The sequence below is a fragment of the Maniola jurtina genome, chromosome 14, assembly GCF_905333055.1.
Source record: "Maniola jurtina chromosome 14, ilManJurt1.1, whole genome shotgun sequence".
In the NCBI taxonomy this organism is placed as follows: Eukaryota; Metazoa; Arthropoda; class Insecta; order Lepidoptera; family Nymphalidae; genus Maniola; species Maniola jurtina.
Window position 1 is genome coordinate 10,774,976 of NC_060042.1, and position 27,560 is coordinate 10,802,535.

General features: G+C 36.2%; 1 protein-coding gene across 4 annotated transcripts; it reads left to right on the forward strand.

Moving 5' to 3' along the window:
- The first annotated feature begins 429 nt into the window (after positions 1 to 429).
- On the forward strand, positions 430 to 25,932 carry LOC123872120. Of its 4 annotated transcripts, none has more exons than XM_045916265.1 (6): positions 430 to 533; positions 13,268 to 13,406; positions 21,467 to 21,554; positions 21,854 to 21,970; positions 22,617 to 22,754; positions 24,035 to 25,932. In XM_045916265.1, exons 1-6 carry the CDS (start codon positions 442 to 444, stop codon positions 24,304 to 24,306), a joined length of 846 nt encoding a protein of 281 aa, XP_045772221.1. In that variant the 5' UTR covers positions 430 to 441; the 3' UTR covers positions 24,307 to 25,932. The 4 variants fall into 4 exon arrangements, with proteins under 4 accessions (XP_045772221.1, XP_045772223.1, XP_045772220.1 ...); XM_045916267.1 differs by having other exon boundaries at positions 21,854 to 21,961; XM_045916264.1 differs by lacking the exon at positions 13,268 to 13,406 and adding an exon at positions 13,439 to 13,919 and having other exon boundaries at positions 21,854 to 21,961.
- The last annotated feature ends 1,628 nt before the right edge of the window (positions 25,933 to 27,560 follow it).

A 27,560-nucleotide genomic window follows, 5' to 3' on the forward strand; every position in this document is an offset into this window, starting at 1 on the left:
TGCGGCGTGCATCCCTCCGTGTTCTACCTCCTGGCCACACTGCTACTCACCAGGTAACCTCTTCATCCTAGCTAGTTCCCTTGTAACTCACTCCACACTGCAGCATAAGCTCGGCGCAGGCATGGAGGCGCAGACTGCCACGCCGCAGCCTGAGTGCGAGTGCGGCGTGCATCCCTCCGTGTTCTACCTCCTGGCCACACTGCTACTCACCAGGTAACCTCTTCATCCTAGCTAGTTCCCTTGTAACTCACTCCACACTGCAGCATAAGCTCGGCGCAGGCATGGAGGCGCAGACTGCCACGCCGCAGCCTGAGTGCGAGTGCGGCGTGCATCCCTCCGTGTTCTACCTCCTGGCCACACTGCTACTCACCAGGTAACCTCTTCATCCTAGCTAGTTCCCTTGTAACTCACTCCACACTGCAGCATAAGCTCGGCGCAGGCATGGAGGCGCAGACTGCCACGCCGCAGCCTGAGTGCGAGTGCGGCGTGCATCCCTCCGTGTTCTACCTCCTGGCCACACTGCTACTCACCAGGTAACCTCTTCATTCCAGCTAGTTCCCTTGTAAAGGTGCCCACGCACTCGAACTGAACTGCAGCTGAACTGCGCGTCGCGGCAGCGCCCCGCACGCTATTCTCTCCAGATGCGACGCGCGTACCGCGTAGCTCGTCACTGCCGCGTGTCGCGGCTGGAAAGACTATCGTGCGGGGCGCTGCCGCGACGCGCAGTTCAGTTGCAGTTCAGTTCAAGTGCGTGGGCAGTTGGGCACCTTAACTCACTCCACACTGCAGCATAGGCTCGGCACAGGCAAGGAAGCGCAGAATGCCACGAGTGCAAGTACGGCTACGCATAGTACTATTATATTAATCTGTGGTACGGCGAACAACTCTCTATCTTCTACCTCCTGGTCACACTGCTTCTACCAGGTAACCTCTTCATCCTAGCATCTCCTAGTCTTGGAACTCACTCCACACGATTCTCTTGCTTGTCTAGAAACCAGTGAAAACCTTTTACTCTTTATATCTACTACCAGGTTGATCCTATAGCCTCATAGCCTCACTTACTAGAAGACCTGGATTATCCAACATCTCTTTCTCTACATCCAGACCGTCTTTTCTTTTTAGAATTACAGCACTTACACCTGAATTACGCCGCGTAGTCTTTATACCCTACGAGGCAATAAATCCGAGTGAACCCTCACAAGTGAAACTCGGCCCACAGCATTTAATTTCAAAAGGGACCGAAACGAATTTTACTACGCAAATATTTGTCACAAGTCCTCGTTCCTAATTACAGCAAAGAGGGTTTACACACTGTCCAATCTAATAAATATCTACTATAACCATGAGAGCGTTCCAGTATTTCAACTACTGTGATCTTTGCCGTATACCTACGCCTACGAGTCTTCGATAAATAATAAATAATTTACACTTATTGAAGCTCCGAGTCATTTTTCACAGCGATAGTCCGATTTTTTTACAGTTAGGTAGATACTAATTTCCCATTCAATTAGATAAAATAATTGTGCACGTACATACCTAAAGTGTTATTAAGACTCACCTATTATAAATAGAAGGTCAAAAAGACCCAAATTCAAGACCTAACAAATCTAGGTCTGAAAACTTCCAATGTACCTACCTACCTACTGTTGTAAGTTTAGATTTTCAAAGTCATCTTAGCATTTGAAGTTTAAATAGAGCAAATTCAACGCGATAAAATCGCTACTTACATTTGTTTTGGGTAGCTCTAGCTAGTCTTGAATTTAGGCTACGAGTACGAACAAACAGTTCGTTGAATTTAGGTAATGTTGCGCAAAACAGCAATGCGGCAGACAATCTAGGAGTAGATAGGTACTACATAGGTACAATCCTTTCAAACTTCCTTGTTGCAATTTATTCACCACTGAACCGTATCAATAGAATAATATCAATTAAAAATGTTTCAAACTCTTGAAATATCTAAGAGACCTAATTTTTTTTTTTAAAGAATATTAGCCATGCTAATATCATGACTAATACTCCCCTTTCCCCTCCAATTAAGCGTAAAGCTTGTGCCAGGAGTGGGTACGACAATAGTGCAACGGGTGGGGTTTGAACCGCCGACCTTTCGGAATTCAGACCGCTCCTCAACCGTTGAGCTATCGAGGCTCATTTACCACTAGATTACCAATACCAATAAGATACTCAATTACCAATAGACTTCATAATAAATCTATGGGATACCTAATAGACCTACGAGTGATATTTCTTCCGACATCTAAGATAGTTGTATCTAAGTAGATATTATATACTAATGATCTAACGATCGGAAGCCAAATAGTTACTTCGTAACTAAATGTGGTGTTTGATGTTAAAAGGCTGTAGGTATCAGAAAAGGAGAGGACCGTGACATCATGTCACTGACATGGCACCTCGAAAAGTCCAGCAGTCCATAGACACAAATTACAATAGATACTTAAATGCTGATATTAATGAAGAGGATTCAGAATATGGCATGTATTATTAGGGTCAAATTTTGTTGTAAATATGAAAATTAGGGGTCAATTTATAAATGACTTGGCAACCCTGATTTTCATCTAAGACCACAGACAACCAATAGTGTTTGCTGTTTGACAGCCAACCTTTACTTAGCTCTCTTCTCTTGGGCAACCATGGCGGCATCGACATGTATTAGATTAGCTCTCTAAATTAATTTGTTATACCTAATAAAAGTGATCCAGTTCATCCACTGCTAATCTGCCTTATTATTTCCTCATAACTCACAAGAAATTTTTCGTTTCAAGAAAGCATTTAATTCCCGTTAGATTCTACGGGATTGAGAATGAGATATATTAACTATGACAAGTGTAAATTAAAAATTTATAACACCTCCGACAAGTGAAGGTTACAGTAATAACTAGAAAAGAGCTGATAACTTTCAAACGGCTATACCAATTTTCTTGGATTATAGCTAAGAACAATCTCGACCAAGCCACCTTTCAAACAAAAAAAAAACTTTATTAAAATTGGTTCATTAGTCAAGGAGCTACGATGCCACAGACAGACACAGATACACACGTCAAACTTATAATATAACACCCCTCTTTTTGGGTCGGGGGTTAATAAGCAGTGCTTTTATGCCTCTGTCACCTACACTACACGCCACTGGTTATTTTTGACTTTGACTTGGATTCGCGGAACGGGCACAACACCCATAGAAAAACTGTCAACATCGTACGACACTGTTTGCTTAACCTTCATCGAGGGGCGCGGGTACGACCACGCTATTTGCTTAGTCACACCACTTTATGTTTACGTCTACAGATTGGGAAGTGTTTGTTTGCGTTGACTAGTGGTTTACCACGAAAGGGTTATATTTAACCTACATTAAAAAGGTGGTTCTCAATTATTCAGCTCGCATTTTTAACCCCCAACCCAAAAAGAGGGGTGTTATAATTTTGACGTGTGTATCTGTCTGTGGTATCGTAGCGCTTAAACGAATGAACCGATTTTAATTTTTTTTTTTTAGTTTGAAAGGTATATTATGATACATGCATCATTTTTATTACTTACATAGGTCTTAAGAATTATTATAATCTCCACAAGAGGATCACAGGTTTACAGATCAAGCATCGCGTGTGAAAAGACTTGTGTGGACCGTTCGAAATATTTGCTAAGTAGGTACTTTTCTGGAAAAGTTCATTTTGTTCATCGATGTAAAAGGAATTTTGCTGTGACCCCTTGATATTTGACCATGCCAGGCCTTGATATAAAACCAGCATAAAGCAGCTAAGATGTATTAGATCCAAGTATTTAAATAGGCCTCGAGTAACAAAGAAATACTGAATAGTAATGGAAAGTGGAAACAAAGGCTTTGATATAAAAGAAAAATGGTGCGTGGGTCTAAAGGTTTGCCCACAATTATCTACATGTTGGTGCGCTGATTTGTTTTTATTATAACAAAAGAATGCCATCAAGGCATTCATTAAACTGGGCGTACCTAATCTAAATCAGTATATACTCGTATATTATACTGTTTTATAGTATCAACATACAGAATTAGGTATAATGATAATTGGAAATTCTATAAAATAAATTTCCATTTTGCTGAAATTTGGCGATTTTTCGGGAATTTAGTAATTAGGTACCTAGGTATCGTTGAAAAGATTAAGTATAACAATTTATTTAATATATTTTTTAATCTGCTTTGATTTACGATTCTATTGTTGTTGAAAAATATTATAGTAAATATTGAAGATACGTAGACAGAGAGGTAGAAAAATTTCCTGCTCACATTAAAAATAATTTTCCACTTAGAACTACTGAAGGGAATTGCTTTTATTTAAAACCCGTATTATTTAAATAATTTAAACCCCGTAGTATTAAAATTCATTTTCCGTGTTAATTAAGGGGAAAGCGGCGGGAAATATACGTGGCGGCTTGTTTTATGGGTGTCATTAGTTACGTTCATTAAAATGTAAAAGTAAACTCGGTCAAGGAGGGGTTGAAACGCTAACGAGAATTGTATTATGAAATTAATTTGTCACACCACTGAATGCTGAACACACATGAACACCAGGCACTAACTAAGTAGCTGTACCTATTAGGTTTAAAAATAGATGAACTAAAATTTCTATGACAAAAAATTGACAGTCAGTATGGACTGCCGACAGCTTATACGTTGTACTAGTGAATCAGCTTTTTTTCGATTTTCAAATTAGGCACTTAACAGGGCTCTCTCCGTCACTCGTTTTATACCATTTCATACAATCGTAGTTCCAATTTCATTTGAATATTAAGCAACCAAAGTCCATGAAATTTTGCAGACATATTCTAGAAACTAATATCTGTGTCTGTGGTGTTTTAGATTTTTCTAAAAATATGTAGTTTTAAAATTACAGGGGCTCAAAGATTTGTATGAAAATTTTAAGACCGCGTAACTTTGAAACCGAATATTTTAACAGAAATCTGGAAAACCACAGACATAGATATTAGTTTCTAGAAGATGTCTGCAAAATTTCATGGACTTTGGTTGCTTAATATTCAAATAAACTTGGAACTACGATTGTATGAAATGGTATAAAACGAGTGACGGAGGGAGCCCTCTTAATAATTGTATAAAAAATCAAAATTTCATAATTCCAAAAAACCATTACTTAACATTAATTTACTTTTTGGAGCTATCGCATGTCGGTGACGCGATAAAAATCGCCCAACGCGGCTAAATAATATTTTTCACTCTAATAACTCAAAATTTAAAAAAACCTCGACACAAAAACCTCTATAAGAAAACTAGAAAAGAGCTGATAGCTTTCAAACGGCTGAACCGATTTCCTTCGATTATAGCTAAGAACACTCTCGATCAAACCACCTTTAGAACAAAAAAAAACTAAATTAAAATTGGTTCATTCGTTTAGGAGCTACGATGCCACAGACAGATACACAGATACACACGTCAAACTTATAACACCCCTCTTTTTGGGTCGGGGGTTAAAAACCAAAAAAATATCTATTCAAAGAACAAAAACATGTCGTAGCTATACCTCAGAATATACATAATAGTAGGTACATATCTAAAGTATTATACGTAATATGTATACTATTTAAAACTAAAAACTAAATGTGGCATGTTACACAGACAAAAATATGCCTCAAAAGTGCGATGAACAAAACCATAACAATACCTTCGCTCTTTTATTTTTAGGAGGGCTCTCTCCGTCACTCGTTTCATACAATCGTAGTTCCAATTTCATTTGAATATTAAGCAACCAAAGTCCATGAAATTTTGCAGACATATTCTAGAAACTAATATCTATGTCTGTGGTTTTCCAGATTTCTGTTAAAATATTCGGTTTCAAAGTTACGCGGTCTTAAAAATTTTCATACAAATCTTTGAGCCCCTGTAATTTTAAAACTACTTACATATTTTTAGAAAAATCTAAAACACCACAGACACAGATATTAGTTTCTAGAATATGTCTCAAAATTTCATGGATTTTGGTTGCCTAATATTCAAATGAAATCGGAACTACGATTGTATGAAACGAGTGACGGAGAGAGCCCTGTTAAGTTACACTGAAATTCGGGACAAAAAATCGTTTTCCAACTACTCTTGTCAAAACGTTTGTTCGTATTTTCCTTTTATGTAGGTACATATTCAACAAGTGAAATGTACAATTTTTTTCCATTTAGGTAAGTACTTTTTAGGGTTCCGTATCTCGAAAGGAAAAACGGAACCCTCACAGGATCACTTTGTTGTCTGTCTGTCTGTTGTTTTTGCCTACTACACTAATAATTCCACCCTTCTTCTTCTCCAAACGCCACCAAGCAAGCAATTTTACCCTCACCACCTGGGTGCCTGGTGCACTTCGACCGTCCGTTGTGCCAGACCCTTTTTAACCGACTTCCAAAAAAGGAGGAGGTTCTCAATTCGTCGGAATCTTTTTATTTTTTTATTTTTTATGTATGTTCCCCGATTACTCAAAGACCCCTGGACCGATTTGGAAATTTTTTTTTTTGTTTGAAAGGGTATACTGTGCAGATGGTCCCATATAAATTTGGTGAAGATCTGATGAATATCTTCGGAGATGGAGAACAGAACTCCTCAATAGATAGGAGCAAATTGCTCGCGATCAGTGTAATAGCTTAGTAAACAGTAGGGTTTTAACTGGGCATAGCATATTATAGTACAGTGGGCCACTAAAAATTGTGAAATAAAAATTTTTCAAAAGAAAAATAAAACCGACTTCAAAAACCACAAACACTAAAAAGTAAAAAATAACTTTTATTTAGCTACACGTGTAATGTACCTAGGTATGAAGTCGGGCGAGCTTCACTCTTGGATTTCTAATTTTGTTTTAATATGCTCGCTCGACTTCATACCTAGGTACATTACACGTGTAGCTAAATAAAAGTTATTTTTTACTTTTTAGTGTTTGTGGTTTTTGAAGTCGGTTTTATTTTTCTTTTGAAAAATTTTTTCCACGCACATTCATGCTGTGGAATCAACTCCCAATTGTGTTCCCATTAGATTACATGGGGTTATTCAAGGGGCAGACCAACAAATTCCTGAAAGGCTGGCAACGCATTGACGGTTCCATACCTATGATAAAAATTAAAGAAAGTGGAAATTTAATGCATAGCATTTGAGAGAAATAAATAAGGCAGTTATAATTACTGTACAAACCATGCCCACTTGGAATGGTGCCAAGAATAACAGCTGCGCTGGACAGCCAAGTTGATCCTTTCCTGAAAATAAGCCAGCCTTATTGTCTATTATATTAAAATGTGTAACACAATTCAGTCAGTTCCCTCGCTAATTGGATAATAGGCGCAAACATCTGCCAGGTTTGCTACACCTACGTACGTAGACAAAGATAGATCACTTTCAAGTTTCAGAGACCTAGTAGGTATCCTCGTTTCGTTAGATTATCAAGCGAATAAAGCTCTCTTCATCATACCAACGAGATCACGTTTGACCTCAATCACACCCTGATTTGCATTCTGAACCGCAGACGGCAATCTGATTTAAAAATCCATTTCAAAGAACTATGTTTAATTTTAGGGTTCCGTACTTAAAGAGTGCAAACGGGACCCTATTATACTACCAAGCCTCCGACTGCCCATCCGTCTGTCTGTCAGCGAGCTGTATCTCATGAACTGCAACTGCAGTTAAAGTTGAAAATAGAGTGTGTATTTTATTTATTTCTATTGCCGCTAGTTACAACAAATATTAAAAACCAAGATAGCGAATTTCAAAATGGCCGCTATGCAAATAAAAGAAAATTTAAAAGTACATATAGTGTTGCATCTTGTACGATGGTACGGAATCCTTCGTGTGCGGATCCGACTCGCATTTGACCGGTTTTTAAGTTTCAGAACCTCGACGATGTTGAAAAGGTCGGATTAAATTCGAAATGTCGCACTGAGGTCGTACCTACATGTGTTTCAGCGGTTCTTTACTAGGAATAATTTACGGTTGACATTTAAAAAGCCCTGTGAATACAAAAAAGGAAAAGAATTAGGAATTTTTTCAGACTGGTTCGTTGCCAAGCGGCCTTCATAAAATTTCCAATAGCAGAAATTAGAAATTACAGTTTGATCGAGGATGTAAAATGCTTTGCTGCATACAAGTAGCATAAAGGTCATAGCTCATTAGAGCCACCAGGCACCCGATCTGCACCACGCCGCCTCGACGCGCGCGGATAGTATTCTTTATATGGACTTCAATGGACACATACTCATTATATCAACTCCAGGCGCGGCCGGTCCGCTGACGTTACGGAGTTGATGTAATGATGTCCATAGAAGTCCATATAAAGAATACTATGCGATGCGAGGCGGTGCTGGTGCGATGCTGGCTGGTGGAGCATAGAGACATAGACAAGAAATAAACAAAGAACGTTAAAATAGAATGGAGAGCAGTATATTCCTTGAAATGAATTACTAAACTAAGTTCTTCTAGGCAAGCGCGCCCCATCTTAGGCTGCATCATCACTTGCCATCAGGTCTGATTGCAGCCAAGCGGTAGCCTATAAGTAAATTTTAAAAAAAGTTTCAGTAAATAATGTACCAGACACGTTTAAACTTTAAGGGCATAACAACACACTAGTGCCTGGCAATGCATGACGTGATTTCTAATATTATTCGGAAGAAAATAAAAAATGTTTTTTTTTTCTCTCGTCTGGCTTTACCAATTAACCAATGTCAAGTTTGTAGTTATTTACAAGTTAGGGAAACTATATAAGTATGGACTTCGTCTGTGCCGGCGCTCGCCGACATACGCGCGGCGTATTTTAGAGCGCTTCCCAGTCAGTGCCAGCATGGTTCCAGCACCAACAAACACCAGGTTTGTTGGTGCTGGAACAGGCTGGTTTTTGTGTTTCAACACAAAAACCAGCCACTTTTAACAAAAAAAAAAACACTCCAAAAAGGCACAACACGCACGCCAGCAAACGCTAACACAGACGAAGTCAAAAATTAGACTTTATACTTTGACGTAAGATTTTTTACACCTTTATTACCTGTTATCTCCCAAAGCTCCTCATACCATGATCCAAACTTCATAGTCGCTGATCGTTCCTTCCTGTGTTGGGGACAATACGCAGATAAACTTTCAGCTTTTATAAAATAACGAAGGTCTGGCACGTGCTGGTTCTTAGTCCATTAGTATAACATATTATATGTGAAAAATATATAATAAAAACATTCTGCTTTCTGAATAAGTGAGCTCTTGTGAGATACTGAACTTCCGTCGAGACGCTAGGACGCCCGACAACAATCGATGGCCGCTTCACAGTGGATTACGTTGATAGAGCGTGCGAATTGCGAAAGTAGACGTATTTATTTTGATGCTCTTATGTTTATTGCTACTTGAATACATAGTCGTTATTTTATTGACACCAATTCGTTTCCCCAAACTGATGTAGCAACATCATTTTGTAACAAGTGTAAATTAAAAATTTATAACACCCGACAAATGAAGGTTACGTGGTCTCCATTCCAGCAGCAAACGAGTCCATCGGTCATCTCTTGATATCTATAGATAAATCATGCTGTACTTTCTTGTCACTAGCATACCTAATTATCTTGAATATTTTGACTTTTTGATTTTCCGGGATAAAAAGTAGCCATATCCTTCCCCGTGACCCAAGCTATACCTGCTTACCTATATGTCTGTACATTCCTGTCAAACTAAGTTGAATGTATGGGCCGTGAAAAACTAGAAAACAGACTCACATTTAGGATATTTGTATGGATTGAAAACATTTTATTTACATTAATTTTATTTCATTTCAAAAATAATAACTTTCAGTCTAACAAAAAAAAAAATAGTTTTTATGTAGATAACTTAGGTAGGTATACATTTTTATGCTCTGACTAGCGATCGAAGTTTACAACAAAAGGAGAACCTAGACGTTTTCCCCTTTCCTACTTTATATTCCATCTTGAAAACTTTCAAGTTTCATAATATCTTGATATTCATAAGACGCTCCAGGGAGAAAAATATGTCGGAGCGGCGCCCACTTCCGCAAATGAGATTTTCCACTGAAATAAAAAGTCCTTCGATATGAGAGACCTACCTACGTTTATATATTTTGACGATTAAGAAAAAATTAACCCTGTTAGTTTCTAAATACAAGTGTAAATTAAAAATAAAATAACACCCCCGACAAGTGAAGGTTACTAGAAAAGTGCTGATAACTTTCAAACTGCTGAACCGATTTTCTCGATGATCTCTCGATCAAGCCACCTTTCAAACAAAAAAACTAAATTTAAATCAGTTAATTAGTTTAGGAGCTACGATGCCACAGACAGATTCACAGATACACACGTCAAACTTATAACACCCCTCTTTTTGGGTCGAAGGTTAAAAACAAAATTAAAATAAACTAATTCATCCTAGTTTATTAACTTGCCATTCTACATCAATAGTTTGCTTTCAAAGTTATGGGGTTTTATGATCGTATCCTTCTAAACTTTCCAGTATAGTCTAATGTAAACAACGAAAGTCAAAAGATATGGGAAAAAAGGAACGGAAATAAGAATAGAAATGAACAATTTGCAATACTCGTAAATTATTGAATTATAAATCTATTTATAAATATGTTCCATTCTACCTAGTAACCCAGTTTCGTCATTTTAGAAAATTAGCTTTTCTAAATTAGCCCCTGATCTGATTATTTTGGGTAAACTTTGACTCCTACCATTTATCAATATTATTATCACTCTGCCCGTGAAGCTCACTTTAATATTTCACTTATTAGTTTAGTAACATAAAAATACTATTAGTATGGAGCTTTTCATCTTCTGTTAATATTATAGTTAGGTTTTTCATACTCTACTGAACACGGAATTCCTCTCAGAATGTAGGTCTGTAAATATCCCTTGGGAACTCTGATTTGCTGGGATAAAAGGTATATGAGTCGGGGGACGCCTCGCACACCCGCATGTCACCCGCGCTATCCCGCACCGGGTCCCCATCCCGATTGCCATCTCGACCTGTCGCATTCTATACCTGTGTCGTCCCTAAAAAGCACATAACGCTTAACTCAGTACCTACCTAATTTTGTTAAAATTATTTAAGCAGATAGTTAGACAGACACACTTTCGCACTTATGATATAAGTATGGTTACAGATTATGAAATCTATACTCCGTCCAAATGATCAAGCATGGGCATGGTGCCCAAAACGCTAGCGCTATCGTATCTGAATCACCGGGCTTAGCCGTTGGGCTAAATAAACCTTTTCGTATTACGATTTACATGAAAATGTTCTAGCTCATTCTATAAAATTGTATTTTATATTTCAAAACTCACTTCAGGGTGAGGTTTTACGAATATGTAGACTTACGTAACAAATAGGTATGCATTTAAAACATTCAAATCTCCAACATTAGAGCTGCAAACTCTTCAAAAGATAAATGTATGAGCATGACGTAGAACCCACAAATTGCGTTGACTTGACAATATGATTTCCATTTTCCTTGAACAAGTTGTGAGCGAGCTGCAATGTATTCATGCATAGCTTATGCAAAATGTTTTGAGTTATATCATCATCACTACTGTAGGTACTCAAATATTATTATGTGTTGTCTGTCAGCTTTGCTTATATGTTGAAAACTGTAATGTTGATATTGCTAGATAGATTTTATTAGAGTTTCCAGCAAAAGATAGTATGTTTCTTGGAAAATAATCCTATAACTATGTATTGAAGTCCAAAGTGGGATCACCGACCCTTTGGACTTAAATACATATTGCATTATAATATATAGCTATAGCTATAAGATTATTCGTGTATTTAAGAGACGTTTCCATAGAAACCTAGTTTGGATCTCATTTGAATATTAACCAATCAAACTCAACAAAATTTTGGAAACTCGTTTTAGAAACAAATATTTGTTTGCCAAACCGTAAAAGTGTGAGGTTTCAGCGTGACACGGGCTCAGAGTTACACCTATTTACATACAAATCTTTGAGCCCATGTAATTTTAAAACCGTACATGTTTACAGAAAGGTGGAAAACCACAGATATAGACTTTAATTTCTAGAGTATATTTAATATTCAAATGAGGACCAGACCACGTTTTCTTGGAGCGCGCTACGAATAAACTCCTCTTAAGTGAAAAGTCAAATATTTTTTTATTTAGGGCCTAACCATGAGCGCCGGCCTTTACACCTACGCCTAAAATCAGCCACTGAACCCTTGAAATTAATACGGCTTCAGTTACCTGCGTTATAGCATATTAACTTCGTAGACAGACTACGAATGTGCTACGACACGCTACGAAAATGTTTTTGTTTGCATTTGTGATCAAAGTCAAAGTCAAGTCAAAGTCAAAATCATTTATTCAAAGTAGGTACAATTGTACTCCTTTTGATGGTGGAAATTGTTAAACTTGTACGATATAGTGGTGAAAATTAATTACGTTACTTAAAACTAAAGCTACGAGGGTTCCAAACGCGCCCAAGTCTGAGAAGAGCCCACAACAAACTCAGCCGGGTCATTTCCGAAAAGTGAATTAAGTACATTTTTTTTTAATTCCACATTCATCTGTGTATCCGTGTGTTAAATCCGGCTAAATAATCCTCATTCATTCATTTTGAAGGTTTGTTTACATCGTTGGTAGGTAACATCGTTTTTTAATCGCGCTTCAATGGATTTTATGATTACGCGTCAACCGGATTACGTGCTTCACAAACCTGGCAGGACTTTAGGTAACTATATATGCGTAACATAGATATGTATGCGTAAAAATAATGTTTTCTTTTAAAATAATTGAGATATCAACAAATGAACTAATCAGGATAAAGTGGTGGATATTTTCATTTCTCACCTAAGAAAAACGGTACTAACTCGAACCTTTACTTTTAAAATGATGATCTAAAATGATTGTGTAAAAGAGTAACAGCGTTGAATTGCTCTAGGGCTAGGCAACCTTTCACCTTGGGCTGCACCATCATTCATCAATTCATCACTAATTAGTGAGTTAATTATTGACAAGCGCTGGTTAAAAACAAAATCAACTTGTCAAATTGTCAAAAGCTCAACGGTTGAGAAGCGGACTGAATTCCGAAAGGTCGGCGGTTCAAACCCCACCCGTTGCACTATTCTCGTACCCACTCTTAACACAGCTTTGCGCTTAGTTGAAGGGGTAAGGGGAATATTAGTCATGATTAGCTTGCTATTAGCATGGCTAATAATCTTTGAAAAAAAAATTGTTGTAAAATATACGAGTATGTCTCTAGACGTATTGTCTGTTTTGGAAACTAAATTTTAATATTTTTTCAGCTGTTCAACAGCGATGCTCTGCGCTGCCATCATGACAGAGCACTGGGAGCATGTGTCGTGGGAACGCGCCGCCCTCGCCGCCCTCGCCAACGCCTCCAACACGGCGCTTAACTGGATGCTTGATGAGAAAGTCGTCAAGGTAGGCACCAGATCTTACTCTATTAGTTCCAGCTGTTCAACAGCGATGCTCTGCGCTGCCATCATGACAGAGCACTGGGAGCATGTGTCGTGGGAACGCGCCGCCCTCGCCGCTCTCGCCAACGCCTCCAACATGGCGCTTAACTGGATGCTTGATGAGAAAGTCGTGAAGGTAGGCACCAGATCTTACTCTGTTAGTTTCAGCTGTTCAACAGCGATGCTCTGCGCTGCCATCATGACAGAGCATTGGGAGCATGTGTCGTGGGAACGCGCCGCCATCGCCGCTCTCGCCAACGCCTCCAACATGGCGCTTAACTGGATGCTTGATGAGAAAGTCGTGAAGGTAGGCACCAGATCTTACTCTATTAGTTCCAGCTGTTCAACAGCGATGCTCTGCGCTGCCATCATGACAGAGCATTGGGAGCATGTGTCGTGGGAACGCGCTGCCCTCGCCGCTCTCGCCAACGCCTCCAACACGGCGCTTAACCGGATGCTTGATGAGAAAGTCGTCAAGGTAGGCACCAGATCTTACTCTGTTAGTTCCAGCTGTTCAACAGCGATACTCTGCACTGCCAACATGACATACCCTATAAGTGGTGTGTAGTTACCTACTTATTTCTTCCGCAAAAAACTTTTTTTTTTTTTCATTTTAAATCGGTACAAAATAAATAGGTACCTACCTAATCAAATTTTATAAAGAATAGATCTTTATAAAATACCGGCAACATGAGAAACAATCGTAAATAAAGCGTTAAATACAATTATTTTATAAATCAGGTTCGTCGGAAGACTTGAGCCATCTATCAATGTCCGTGGATTATTTGAAAAGCTAAAATATTTTATGAAAAATGTCATGCCGTCGCCAGCTAGTGAAAGGATCTTTGTTCACGAGATTTATTAATGTCTTGGATTATTTAAAGGAAAATTCGCTTTTCTTTAAACTGATATCTTTCATCATCATATTATATAGAAACTAAAATTCCGCAGCACTAAAATACAAGTCTTCCTTTTGAAGTGAAAGATCAACTTTATTTTACTTTACTCGTAAATTAGTTAAAGATATTCTGTGATATAAATTATTCCTAATAATACCTACTTAACCCTATTTTTTGTTATTACTTTTTGTTTTCATCGTAAGCAAGTATTATGGAAAATATGTTATGGCATGATATTATTTTTGCAAATTATTACATTACGGAGAAAAGCGATACAATTTCACCAATAAATTAACCTTGACATATATTTTTACGCACGCAAAATAAGACTTGATATACATACACTAAACTTTACTGAACATATTTCTACACTAATCTTTATAAAGAAGACGTAAAGTTTATAAGTTTGAGGCAGGAGCTAATCTCCTCTGAAACTACTCATCCGATTTCATATATTCTTTCATTGATAGATTGCTACATCATCCCCGAGTTCTATAATAGGGCATGTGCTATAAATTATGTAAGTATAGCGGACAAAGCCACGGGGAAAAGCTAGTTACTTAATAAATAACTTAAAATTAATTACGAATGCAACTTACTACTACCCTAAGGTAAAAATAAAGCATAAAACAAAGTTACGTACATTCGGTTTTCTTAGAAAAGAAAGTTGAAAAAAAAAAAAAATTCGAATTGCTCCTAGCTTTTTAACAGGGCTCTCTCCGTCACTCGCTTCATACAATCGTAGTTCCACTTTCATTTGAATATTAAGCAGCCAAAGTCCATGAAATTTTGCAGACATTTTTTAGAAACTAATATCTGTGTCTGTGGTGTTTTAGATTTTTCTAAAAATATGTAGTTTTAAAATTACAGGGGCTCAAAGATTTGTATGAAAATTTTTAAGACCGCGTAACTTTGAAACCGAATATTTTAACAGAAATCTGAAAAACCACAGACATAGATATCAGTTTCTAGAATATGTCTGCAAAATTTCATGGACTTTGGTTGCTTAGTATTCAAATAAAATTGGAACTACGTTTGTATGAAGCGAGTGACGGAGAGACCCCTCTTAAGCTTGAGATAAGTAGATATTATTTCAAACGACCAGTTTCAATGTTGGGAAAATGAAAATGATTAGAAAAAAGAACAAAGGAAAAAATATTAGTACCTACTGTAGTATAAGCATAGAGTAGATAATAGATATGCCAAGTGCAAGTCCAAGGTTAAATAACCCTGATTAAAGAAAGCATTGTTTTATATTGCTTCTGGCAGATCGCTCCCTTGGCCTTCACTTTGATAACGTACTCACTTACTTTCTTCACGATATTTTCCGTGCCATTGTATTGTCTGAAACTTGAATTTTATGTGTTCATTAACTTATATTTAGTGGTCTATGTTACAGTAAGAGTAATAAAGCACTAAAATTATTTTTCGCTTTCTGTTTTATGCATAATATTAACATTATATGGAACTAGAGGATGCCCGCGACTTCGTCCGTGTGGATGTAGGTTTTTAAAGATCCCGTGGGAACTCTTTGATTTTCCGGGATAAAAAGTTACCTTCGTCAATAACAGGGACGCAAGCTACCTCAGTACCTTTCATACAAATCGGTCAAGCGGATGAGTCTTTAGGAATCCCGCGGGAACTGTTTGTTTTTCCGGGATAAAAAGTAGCCTATGTCCTTCCCCGGAATGTATCCTAAGTCTGTACAAAATTTAATTAAAACCGGTTCAGCGGTTGAGCCGTGAAAGCGTAGCAGACAGACAGACAGACACACTTTCGCATTTATAATATTAGTATAGTATGGATATTAGCGAAATCAACTTTGCGCTACATATAGCCTTGAATATTCCTCGCTAAGCACGCGATATTACTGTGTAGGAGTAATAAATTAGAAATCACGGAAAATTCATAAATTGACTGACAAAAATAGCTAACGGAAAGCAAGTTCATGGTCACTAAGTAAACGTTAATATAGTGAAAATTCTTAGTAAGCATTGTAAGCATTTTTCATACGATTTTTTCCGGGAAATTATTTAGAGAATTGGCTTATAATTCCCAAAATAGTAAAAAATAGGTACAGCTATTAAGTTTTTTTTTTTTTTGAGTTCCGCATAATATTTCTAGGCTATTTATAGCCAAAAAATATATATCCTTCCTCTTATATCCATTTAAGTATTTATTAACATGCAGTGATTTTTCAATTCGATCGTTATCATCATCATCATCATCATCACAACAACCGAATACATCCACTGCTGGACAACTTATGTCTCTTGTAGGGACTTCAGTTTAACAGTCAAGCTTTTTTTTATAGAAACATGTCTAGTAGGTTTGTAGTTTCCAAGAAAGTTAGTTTTCCGAGAGAAATTATTCCATGTAATCCGTAGATACCTACTCCAAATCATGAAGTAACCCCCTATAATGAAAACTTAGTATTTCCAATTTAAAAACTTTATCAAGCGATAACTATCCAAGCTGAGCGTATTGGGAACTCCTAGGTAGGTAGTGGGTACTTAAGCATTCAACTAAAGCGATTTCAGCTCAGCTTGATATTTAATTCACTTCGAGCTACACTGGCGTCTAGCTGTTCCACACCTTTAGCAGATATTTTATATTTCAAACCTATTTTTTGTCATAGAATTTGTAAGCTTTTATTCCCCTTGACATTTAAATGGCAACTTCACAAAAAATATCGCCCACAAAAGTAAATAATGTTAATTACAAGTGTAAATTAAAAATTTATAACACCCCCGACAAGTGAAGGTTACAGTAACTAGAAAAGAGCTGATAACTTTTAAACGGCTGAACCAATTTTCTTAGATTATAGCTAAGAACACTCTCGATCAAGCCACCTTTCAAACAAAAAAAAACTAAATTAAAATCGGTTCAATAGTTTAGGACCTACGATGCCACAGACAGATACACAGATACACACGTCAAACTTATAACACCCCTCTTTTTGGGTCGGGGGTTAAAAATACATGACTCAACATTATTTTCGTAACAACACGACGACGTACAAACTGTATAACCATCATAGTACGTACCTATATCCCCCTATCTACATTTTAGATAGTGAAGGTTTCCATCATGAAGAAATCTGCATGCCTGAGGGTTGTCCATAATGTTCTAAAAGGATGTGAAGTATGCCAATACGCAGTGGCCAGTGGTGGATTATGGTCAAAACCTTCTTATTCTAAGAGGATATCCTTGCTCAGCAGTGAGCCAGTAATCCGACGTTGGGTTGATGATGATGACTCTATCAGTATCTAATAACTTAAAATTTAAAAAACCCCCGACACAAAAACCTGTATAAGAAAACTAGAAAAGAGCTGATAACTTTCAAACGGCTGAACCGATTTTCTTCGATTATAGCTAAGAACACTCTAGATCAAGCCACCTTTCTAACAAAAAAAAAAACGAAATTAAAATCGGTTCATCAATTTAGGAGCTACGATGCCACAGACAGATACACAGATACACACGTCAAACTTATAACACCCCTCTTTTTGGGTCAGGGGTTAAAAAACGTGAATTCTTTACAAAAACAAAAGAATAAAATGGCTTTAAAACATGACAAAGGCGCCATCGAAAAAGCTTGGTAGCAACTGTATTACCGCAACTAAATAAAAAATAGAGTCGCAAAGGCTGACATTTCAGCATATTATATCCCCTAGAGATTCAGATCACGTGCGACAAAAAAAACGATTGTTGCTACAATGAACATTCTAGGAAAAAGCTAGCACAATATTGTAGTGCGACGTTATTTAGGTGCCTACTTCTTTCACTTACTCTATGCTTTTTATTTTTCCACAAGAGGATGCCCGCGGCTTCGCCCGCGTGGATATCGGTTTTTTAAATCCCGTAGGAACTCTTTGATTTTCCGGGATAAAAAGTAGCCTATATCCTTCCCCGGGATGTATCCCAAGTTTGTACCAAATTTCATTAAAATCGGTTTAGCGGTTGGGCCGTGAAAACGTAGCAGACAGACAGACAGACCGACAGACAGACAGACACACTTTCGCATTTATAATATTAGTATGGAAGTATGGATATAAAGTTGGTAGTGAACGCCAAAATATAAAACTTTTCTTTTATTCCACGCCTGTGCTGTATGATTTATGTAATGGAGTCGTAAACGAACTATCTACGTAGTTTGGCAACTTTGCCTTAACTTACTCATTAGATAACCGAATGCTACCTAATATAAGCTGGATTCACTCATTGATTTGTACTCTTTCCAAGTCAGAAAAAAACTGAAATATTTTTCTGTAAAATTATCTACTCCTGTTGTTCTGCTATAGGATTTTTACCTTTCCATAAAATATATAATAATAAAAGCTTACAATCTTAAATTTATCACAGGGATTGTCTATCAAAGTACCAACGTACCTACTCACATAGGTACTAACTACATACTAATGTACCTACCTATGTACCACTTTGACCCTATTTTCTATCACTGAAATAAAAACGTACCTAATAACTCAAAATTTAAAAAAACCCCAACACAAAAACCTCTATAAGAAAACTAGAAAAGACCTGATAACTTTCAAACGGCTGAACCGATTTTTTTTCGATTATAGCTAAGAACTCTCGATCAAGCCACCTTTCAAACAAAAAAACTAAATTAAAATGGGTTCATTCGTTTAGGAGCTACGATGCCACAGACAGATACACAGATACACACGTCAAACTTATAACACCCCTATTTTTGGGTCGGGGGTTAATAAGGAAAAGAGACGCCTGGGGCTTCTCATTTATCAAAGTTAGGTAGCTAGTAGCTACCTACATATTTTCGAAAGAAAGTCATCTCAGGATTGATGCCTGTCCGAGTTTTGTAGTATCACCATAGACCTATATGTTACTTACTGTATCATTAGGTACGGTTAAAGAAATAATAATCGGAAGAGAATCCTTATATGAAGCGGGATTACGCCCCAAGCCCCCAACCTATTTGTTCACATTACTTTTTTTTTTTTTTTTTTTTTTTAAATAAACAACGATAACAACTGCGTTAGTTAGGTACAAACTGTGTTGCAGTTGTTAACGCCCACCTCCAGATTGACAAAATTAGGTACTAAAGACAAGAAAAATAAATATATATGTAACAATCTTAAAAATCAATGAATATTGTGTTAAGTTAATATGCGTGCGTGTGTGTGTGTGTGTGTGTGTGTGTGTGTGTGTTTGTGTGTGTGTGTGTGTGTGTGTGTGTGTGTGTGTGTGTGTGTGTGTGTGTGTGTGTTTGTTTGTATGTGCATGCGAGTGTGAATGGATTATTTCAAAGTTACGATGTCTTCCGTGTCCCTATAAGAGAGTGATTTAAGCCATTGAGATATAAGTATTTTACAGGTTCGTTGATTAGCAGAGTAAATATTTATGTGATAATTTACTTTGTTGTATAATATTGGGCTAGCATAGCAAAAATGTTTACTTGCTAGTTCAGTTCTGCAAGATTTGATCTGGCATACCTTATCGGATCTTCTTTTACGATGGTCTAACGTAGGATCATAGTGCATTTGTTTGTGTTTGCGTAAAATTACTTGGAGTATGTAGATCTGTCGCACCGTTAGAACATCGCATAAACCATACAACTCACGGGTTGAAAATAGAATAGGTTTCCCTAGCATCACTTTAAGGATAGCTCTTTGAGCTCGCTCAAGTCGTAAGAGTAGTGTTTTTCCGCAATTACCCCAGTTTGTGATACAGTAAGACAGGATCGACTGTACCAGAGCAAAATATACAACTTTTAAGGTTTTTGTGTCGAGTATAGGCTTGAGATTTTTGAATATGTATATCATTTTTCTCGCTTGGCCGACAAGTTTGTCAATTTGTGGAGCCCAGGATAGTGTACTATCAATAATTACTCCTAAATATTTCATACAGTCAACTCGTTCCATTTTACCACAGTTACAATTAGCAATATTAAAGCCGCAAGTATGAGCTTTGATTAGAAAAGGGTTTTGGGGCTGTGAGTTCCTTTTTAAAGAGAATGTGATATATTTACTTTTTTGTAAGTTCAGTGAAAGCAAGTTAGAAGAGAGCCATAGCATGACCTTTTCCAACATCCGTTCTGCAATTGTCTGCGTTTCAGTCCAGGTTTTACCCCGAACAACTATTGCCATATCGTCAGCATAAGCTACTATTTTAACTAGGGGAAAAGAAAGATTACATAATTGGTTTATGTATATGAGGAAGAGTGTCGGACCCAGGACACTCCCCTGGGGAACGCCATAAGTTAATGGTTCTTCTTGGCTGGCTTACTAACCTATTACAATGTATCCATCGACATAAATCGTAGATTAAAATGATTTCTCTTGTGTTTTATACCTACTGAGTACATGGACTTATAATACTACTGAGTATAGTAACACATAAACATCCCCCCGACCCAAAAAGAGGGGTGTTACGAGTTTGACGTGTGTATCTGTGTATCTGTCTGTGTCACCGTAGCTCCTTAACTAATGAACCGATTTTAATTTAGTTTTTTTCGTTTGAAAGGTGACTTGATCGAGAGTGTTCTTAGCTATAATCCAAGAAAATCGGTTCAGCCGTTTGAAAGTTATCAGCTCTTTTCTAGTTACTGTAACCTTCACGTCTTGTCGGGTGTGTTATAAATTTTCAATTTACACCTGTCATATGGATAGTTTCAAAAAATAGAACTTTGCGAAACATCCAAAAATATTAGGTACTTATATCTGCTAAAATCCTTAGTCCTTGGTCCAAAATCTAAATCACCGGGGTTATAGTTGTATTTACTGAGTAGGGCAGTAAAGTCTGTTAACATAGCGTCGCTACTTAACTTGTGTTTATTATTTATATTTGTATTTTATTACAATAACTATAATAGTTATAGTATTCTATTTTATCCTTAAAATAGAAAACATTTTTTAATAACTTGTGCGCCTGCGAGTGTAGCAACACTATGTTAGTGAACAGACTTTATTTTTGGCATGGGGAATATTATTCTTTACTTATTAATCTTATTATATTCCATAAAAACGCCTTATTCCAAGTCAAAACCTGTAAAGTAGGTAAGTATCATCACTTTACTCCTCCATAGATCCGATAACAGCTCTCTCATAAATTCTGACTATAACAAACACTAAATTTCGCTTTTCAGATCGAGGATACGAACTCCAAGAAAGGTGGTGGTACCTTTTTGGTCCCAATGAATGGTGGTATTTGGACCATGTGCGTGTCTCTTGAAGGTATCTTTTTTTTTTTTTAATTGACTTTTAGCTTTTTTCCTGATTAAAAGTTATCTACTAAGTTGGAAGTGATAAGTTGGATTAATAAACGTAACAAACTGTCCTAATAAACTAATTTTACCAACGATATATATTTTATTCGTCCTAAACGATCACCTACTTTAATTCTCATCACGTAAATGTCTGCTTTTTATAAAGGCCATAACTTGAGATTGTTGCGAATAAAATGTGTGGAATTTATTAGGTCTCTTCTTTTCTTTTCTTCTAGCTCTAGCTAATCTTTTAAAAAATGTTTTTAGACGAAGAAGTATCGATATTGTCAAGAGCCGGATTTCCAAAAGAGCCGCTGTGCACAAATTATTTGGCTGACGACGAAGACGAAGAACAAAGGGGTGACTGGCAACATCGTGAGTACTGTTAGTTTTAAAATAAATCAAAAGCAAAGTCAAAGTCAAAATCATTTATTCAAAGTAGGTAGTATTGTACTCCTTTTGATGGTCGGAATTATTATTTGTACAATATAGTGGTGATAATTAATTACGTAACTTAAAACTAAAGGTACGAGGGTTCCAAACGCGCCCATCTCAAATATTATTAGGGTAGAACCTACCTACTTCTGTTATTCTAAAATTAAAGTCGCTAAGTACATACATACAGTGATACTTAATAACTAAATTATTGATGATGATAATTGACAGGACTAGATTTGTTATCTGATGTTAACTAAAATGTTCCCTATGAAAAGGATGACTTGTATTTTAGTTAAGATTAGTTTTTACGTTTATACTTTGTGACAGATTTTTTTTTACTTCTTTTTTATTCGTATTTGCGATTCTAAATCAAATTATCTAGTGAGACGTAGTTTATAAGTCGTTTAGAGATAGGTGCGCTAGGTACTTCACGGAAGTGCTGAGGGCTTCTTCGAGAAAAAATAAAATGAATTTTTATTTAGGCAGTCAATTTTCTGGGAATGTTTTTGATTAAATTTATACTTACCACTGAAAAAATATTAACGCGGAATACGTTAGCAAAAATTACCTACTAGGTTTTTTTTGTTTGCAGGTATGCAGAATCTGTCCATTTCGTGTGCGCTGGTATGTCTCATCGTGTTGGGAAGCGCAGCGTTGGTTGGCGCCTTTGGTCTCTGCAAACACCAAATCAGCGCTGTTCTAGTCACTGGCGTTATGTATCTTCTAGCCGGTAAGATTTGTTTTTCTGGGCTGTAACTCCTATAATTAAATGTTATTTTTTATATTAAGTAATAATAAACAAACGACCAGAAACTGATTTAAATTTATAAACGCCAAACTCGAACATATTTTGTTTAGTACCTACATCACAAAGGAGTTAAATAACCGTTGAATCTTTTTTCCTCCCATAGATATGAACTCCGTGCTATAAAATACGCGTTTGAATTCTGGAACAAAGTGCAGGGATTTTAAAATCATTCTATTGGTACTCACCCTACAATTGTAAAAACCTCAATTTTTTTTAAAGAATTATGTTCACAAAAGCCAAGGAATTAGTAACAGTCCATAGAACCGTCTAAAATCATGGGTATTAAATTAGCGATAAGTTCAAATTCGCTTAATCGCATTAACGTGTTTACGTGTAAATTCTTAGTACGAAATATTATACGAGTCGACAGCTCTTAATAACACTCACTGGGGAAATGAAATCCTAGCACTTGTAGTTTTGAACCGATCGTTTGTCCTCCTTTTTCTGTGGACTTAAATCAATATCGGTTACTCTACATAATTGCTATCATTGCTTTAAGGGGCTGTTACTATAGTTGACATTAAAAGACAGACTGAGAGTTCGCGAACGCAGTCCTTCAAAATAAAGAATATTTTTAATGTACTTTATCTATATCGATTACTAATCCATACTTAATATTATAAATGCGAAAGTGTGTCTGTCTGTCTGCTACCTTTTGACGACTCAACAGTGTAAACGATTCTGACGAGATTTGGTAGGTACAGAGTTAGTTTATATCCCGGGGACGGACATAGGCTACTTTTTATCCCGAAAAATCAAAGAGTTCCCGCGGGATTCCTAAAGACCCATCCACTTAACCGATTTGTATGTTTGGTACCGAAGTAGCTTGCGTCCCTGTAATCGAAATAGGCAACTTTTATCCCGGAAAATCAAACAGTTCCCACGGGATCTATAAAATCTAAATCCACGCAGACGAAGTCGCGGGCATCCTCTAGTAGGTACTTAATGAAATTATTTCCAATGCGATAACAAGCTCTCAAAATGGTACAAAACTTTCATGAGTCAAGACTTCATGGGTCTATTTTATTTAGGCACTTGAAAATTAATAAGTAACTAAATTCATTCACCAGCATTCGAGAGACCTGAAATCTCTATAAGAGCTTAGACTGCACAATTTTCCACTTCACTAAATAACTATTTAATAAATAATATTACGTAGCTACTACAACAGTAAAAATAAAGTAAATATTTTGTTGTTTCAGGTCTATTCGCAATGTTCACACTAATGATAATCCACTTCAAACGCGTCCAAAGAGTTTCAACCCGAGGAAGCCCACACGTGGACGACACAGCCGACGGGGTCATAGGCCCACGCTACCCCGCTCTACCCTTACTATCAGCAAGAGAGTTCACTACCTCATGGTCTTTGGAACTAGGGTGGGGTGGTGTGGCTTTGGCAACCACTACTTCACTCTTGTGGATATTGCTGTCAAAAATAATGAGATACAATCCTATATCGTCTATGCTGTTGTGAATCTTTTATTTTAATTTGCATGCTCATTAATGTCCATAGTTCATACATCGTAGTACCCTGATATACCCTTAGTATCAACGGGAGTCAGTTTGTTTCATTTTTGAATGAGGATCGGAGGATAATGTTACATTATAGAGATCATTACGTCATGGCTTTCTATTAAAATAATGAATTATGTATAAATACTATATAGTATCGTCTATACTTATGTTTAATGGGCGTTTACACGGGGCGGTTCCTAGTTACAGCTTATAATTATTTATTATTGTATATATGCGAGACCTACCTACTGTTTAAAATTCGTATTCACTTACTACATCCGTAATCATTGAAGCGGGCACCCCTTTAACTTTTCGGAGTCATGTGCGTTTTTACTTTTAAGTAATCAAATATCACTTTCTTTAACGTTGAAGGAAAACATCGTGAGGAAACCTGCATGACTGAGAGTTCTCCATAATGTTCTCAAAAGGTGTGTGAAGTCTGCCAATCATCCTGCCAGCGTCGCGGAGTGTGACCTAAACCCTTCTCATTCTGAAAGGAAACCCGTGCTCAGTAGTAGGCTGGCGACGGGTTGATCATGATGATTCATAATTAAAAAAGATTAATAAGTATTTTGCTGCAAAGAAAACATAAAAACTAGATCTTTATTAATCATTGATGGACGCTAATGCTCACGACTCGAATTTTAGTTTGACTAAAATTTAAGTACCTATGACTAAAATTCATGTAAGTACATATTCCATTATAAAATATGTATATTATTTTGACGGGCATCTCTTGTCTTTTGTTCTAAAGACTAAAATTTCACAAACCAACAGCCGTGTAAACGTTAAGTCAATTATCTACATAATCTCAGTTATGTGAGTAGTACCTAAGTCATACCTATCTGGCGATTTTTACCGCGCCACCAAATTAATTAAGAAACATTAAAATGTTTCATAATTACCTAAATTAATTATAAGCCGCTGTAAATGGATACGCTAAAAAGCTAAAATTTAATTTTAAAAAATCCAATCCGAAACAACTATCGATATCTGGCAATGTTTGACGCCATAAAATATAAAATTTGGATAAATCACTAATCATTTTTATTTTTTTAAATAATATGTAGGTAGGAAAAATAAGACCAACCATTTACTTTTGAAATCCTTCAGAAAATACTTTAAATTAAAATGCTTATAAATACCTACCTACAAATTTTTATTAGCATAAGCTGATATTACTATAAAGTAGCCTTAACGCCAGGCTGGTTGCCGTCCATTGCAAAATTTTATCATATTTAGCATTGAAACTTATTGTGCATTTCAACTTTTACGACCTACCTATGCACTATTACGCAAAAATAAATTCCCGCTTTCATCAAAAATTATTATTAAGCTCCTATTCTAAAAATTTTGAACACTCGAGCTTTTAAAACACGTTGTAAATATTTTTTGATATGTTTTGAGGGCGGCTTGGATTATTGCGAAATATTTTTGCCTATACTTCCGTCACTTTTGCGCCAATTAAGAGCTTGTAAAATTATATTTTAAGAAGCAATCGACCATATTGTCTGTTTTGCATTACTACCTATATTATGACTTTAATATACCTACTTACCTACCTATCTACTTTCTACCATATTATACCTACCAAGTATTTACCTATTTAACTATAAAATAAAAGTTTTAGAAATAAAGGCCTAAATAAAGTACCTATAGGTAGGTACCTATGCTACCCATTCTTACTTCCAAATTGCAATTAACTAGCATCTATAAATAATTTTTACTCTCTACTTATTATGAGTAGTCTCATAGGCACTAGTTTACAAAATATAAAATTTACATAATATAAACAACCAATAGTTTTTTTGCTTGTCAAATGGGTATCCCGTACCCTGATATGCCATAATTTAAATATATAATATCTTCATGTGCTTTAAAGTACACAATACTAAAAACTAAACTAAAAGTCAAGTCATTAATTTTCGTAAAGAAAAATTCTACAAATAAAGGCACTACTTTTTCAGTTCTGTTATTTTCGTGAGTGATATGAACCTAGCTTCTTACAATAAAATAGGTTAGATAAATATTTTAAGTGTTAATACATAAAATAAATAAAAAGTTGTGCGTTGTTTGAAAGTTGGTGCTGTGAGTTAAAAATTAGATTACTTAGTTAACAGGGCTCTCTCCGTCACTCGCTTCGTACAATCGTAGTTCCAATTTCATTTGAATAAGCAATCAAAGTGCATGAAATTTTGCAGACATATTCTAGAAACTAATATCTGTGGTGTTTTAGATTTTTCTAAAAATATGTAGTTTCAAAATTACAGGGGCTCAAAGATTTGTATGTAAATTTTTAAGACCGCGTAGCTTTGAAACCGAATATTTTAACAGAAATCTGGAAAACCGCAGACATAGATATTAGTTTCTAGAATATGTCTGCAAAATTTCATGGACTTTGGTTGCTTAATATTCAAATGAAATTGGAACTACGTTTGTATGAAGCGAGTGACGGAGAGACCCCTCTTAATAGTCTATGTTTATATTTGACCTAGTAGTGTTAGCTAAAAGACATAAAAGAAATAAAAAAATAGGTAGTCCTTCCTACTTATCCATAGAATAAAATATGAATATAATAGGAATAGACATTAATTGAAACGCTTAAAAATTGCATTTGCTAACCGTTGACCACTAGTTACTGTTTTAAAATGGACATAATTTAAAACTATCTAAACTAAATTTCGAAAATGATAGCTAAACTTTTAGTTCTATTGTAATTTAGTTTAGACAAAGATTTTATGCACAATAAAATAGACTTATCTCGTACATCAGTTGCAACAAGATTTTCACTCAAAACAGTACCTACCCTAGTCCTAAATTAGTTGGGTAAATAGAAGATAAGAACATATTTCATTTATTTACGTAATAAATATTTTAATTTACGTCTTAGTCACTTTTTGATATCGAATAATTTACTTAATTTAAATATAATAAGTACTCACACCTGCCTATCATTTAACTTATAGATGTTTTTAAATCTAACAAAGAGTTTATAAGGAACTATTTATTTTACTCTTTTTTCAGAATTTTCGAAAACTACGTATAATAAAAAACCGGTCAAGTGCGAGTTGGACTCGCTCGCGAAGGGTTCCGTACCATCGTACAAGTTATACCCTTTTTAGGGTTCCGTACCTCAAAAGGAAAAACGGAACCCTTATAGGATCACTTTTTTATGTAGAATTATACTGAAAATTAAGAACGGATTGCCATCTA

Excerpts from the sequence above, each read along its gene's own strand:
- LOC123872120 (XM_045916264.1), top strand. The coding sequence starts at position 442 with ATGGAGGCGCAGACTGCCACGCCGCAGCCTGAGTGCGAGTGCGGCGTG. Across the intron at positions 534-13,438 it reads GCCACACTGCTACTCACCAG|CTGTTCAACAGCGATGCTCT; the intron begins GTAACCTCTTCA and ends TATTAGTTCCAG. Across the intron at positions 21,962-22,616 it reads AAGGGGTGACTGGCAACATC|GTATGCAGAATCTGTCCATT; the intron begins GTGAGTACTGTT and ends TTTTGTTTGCAG.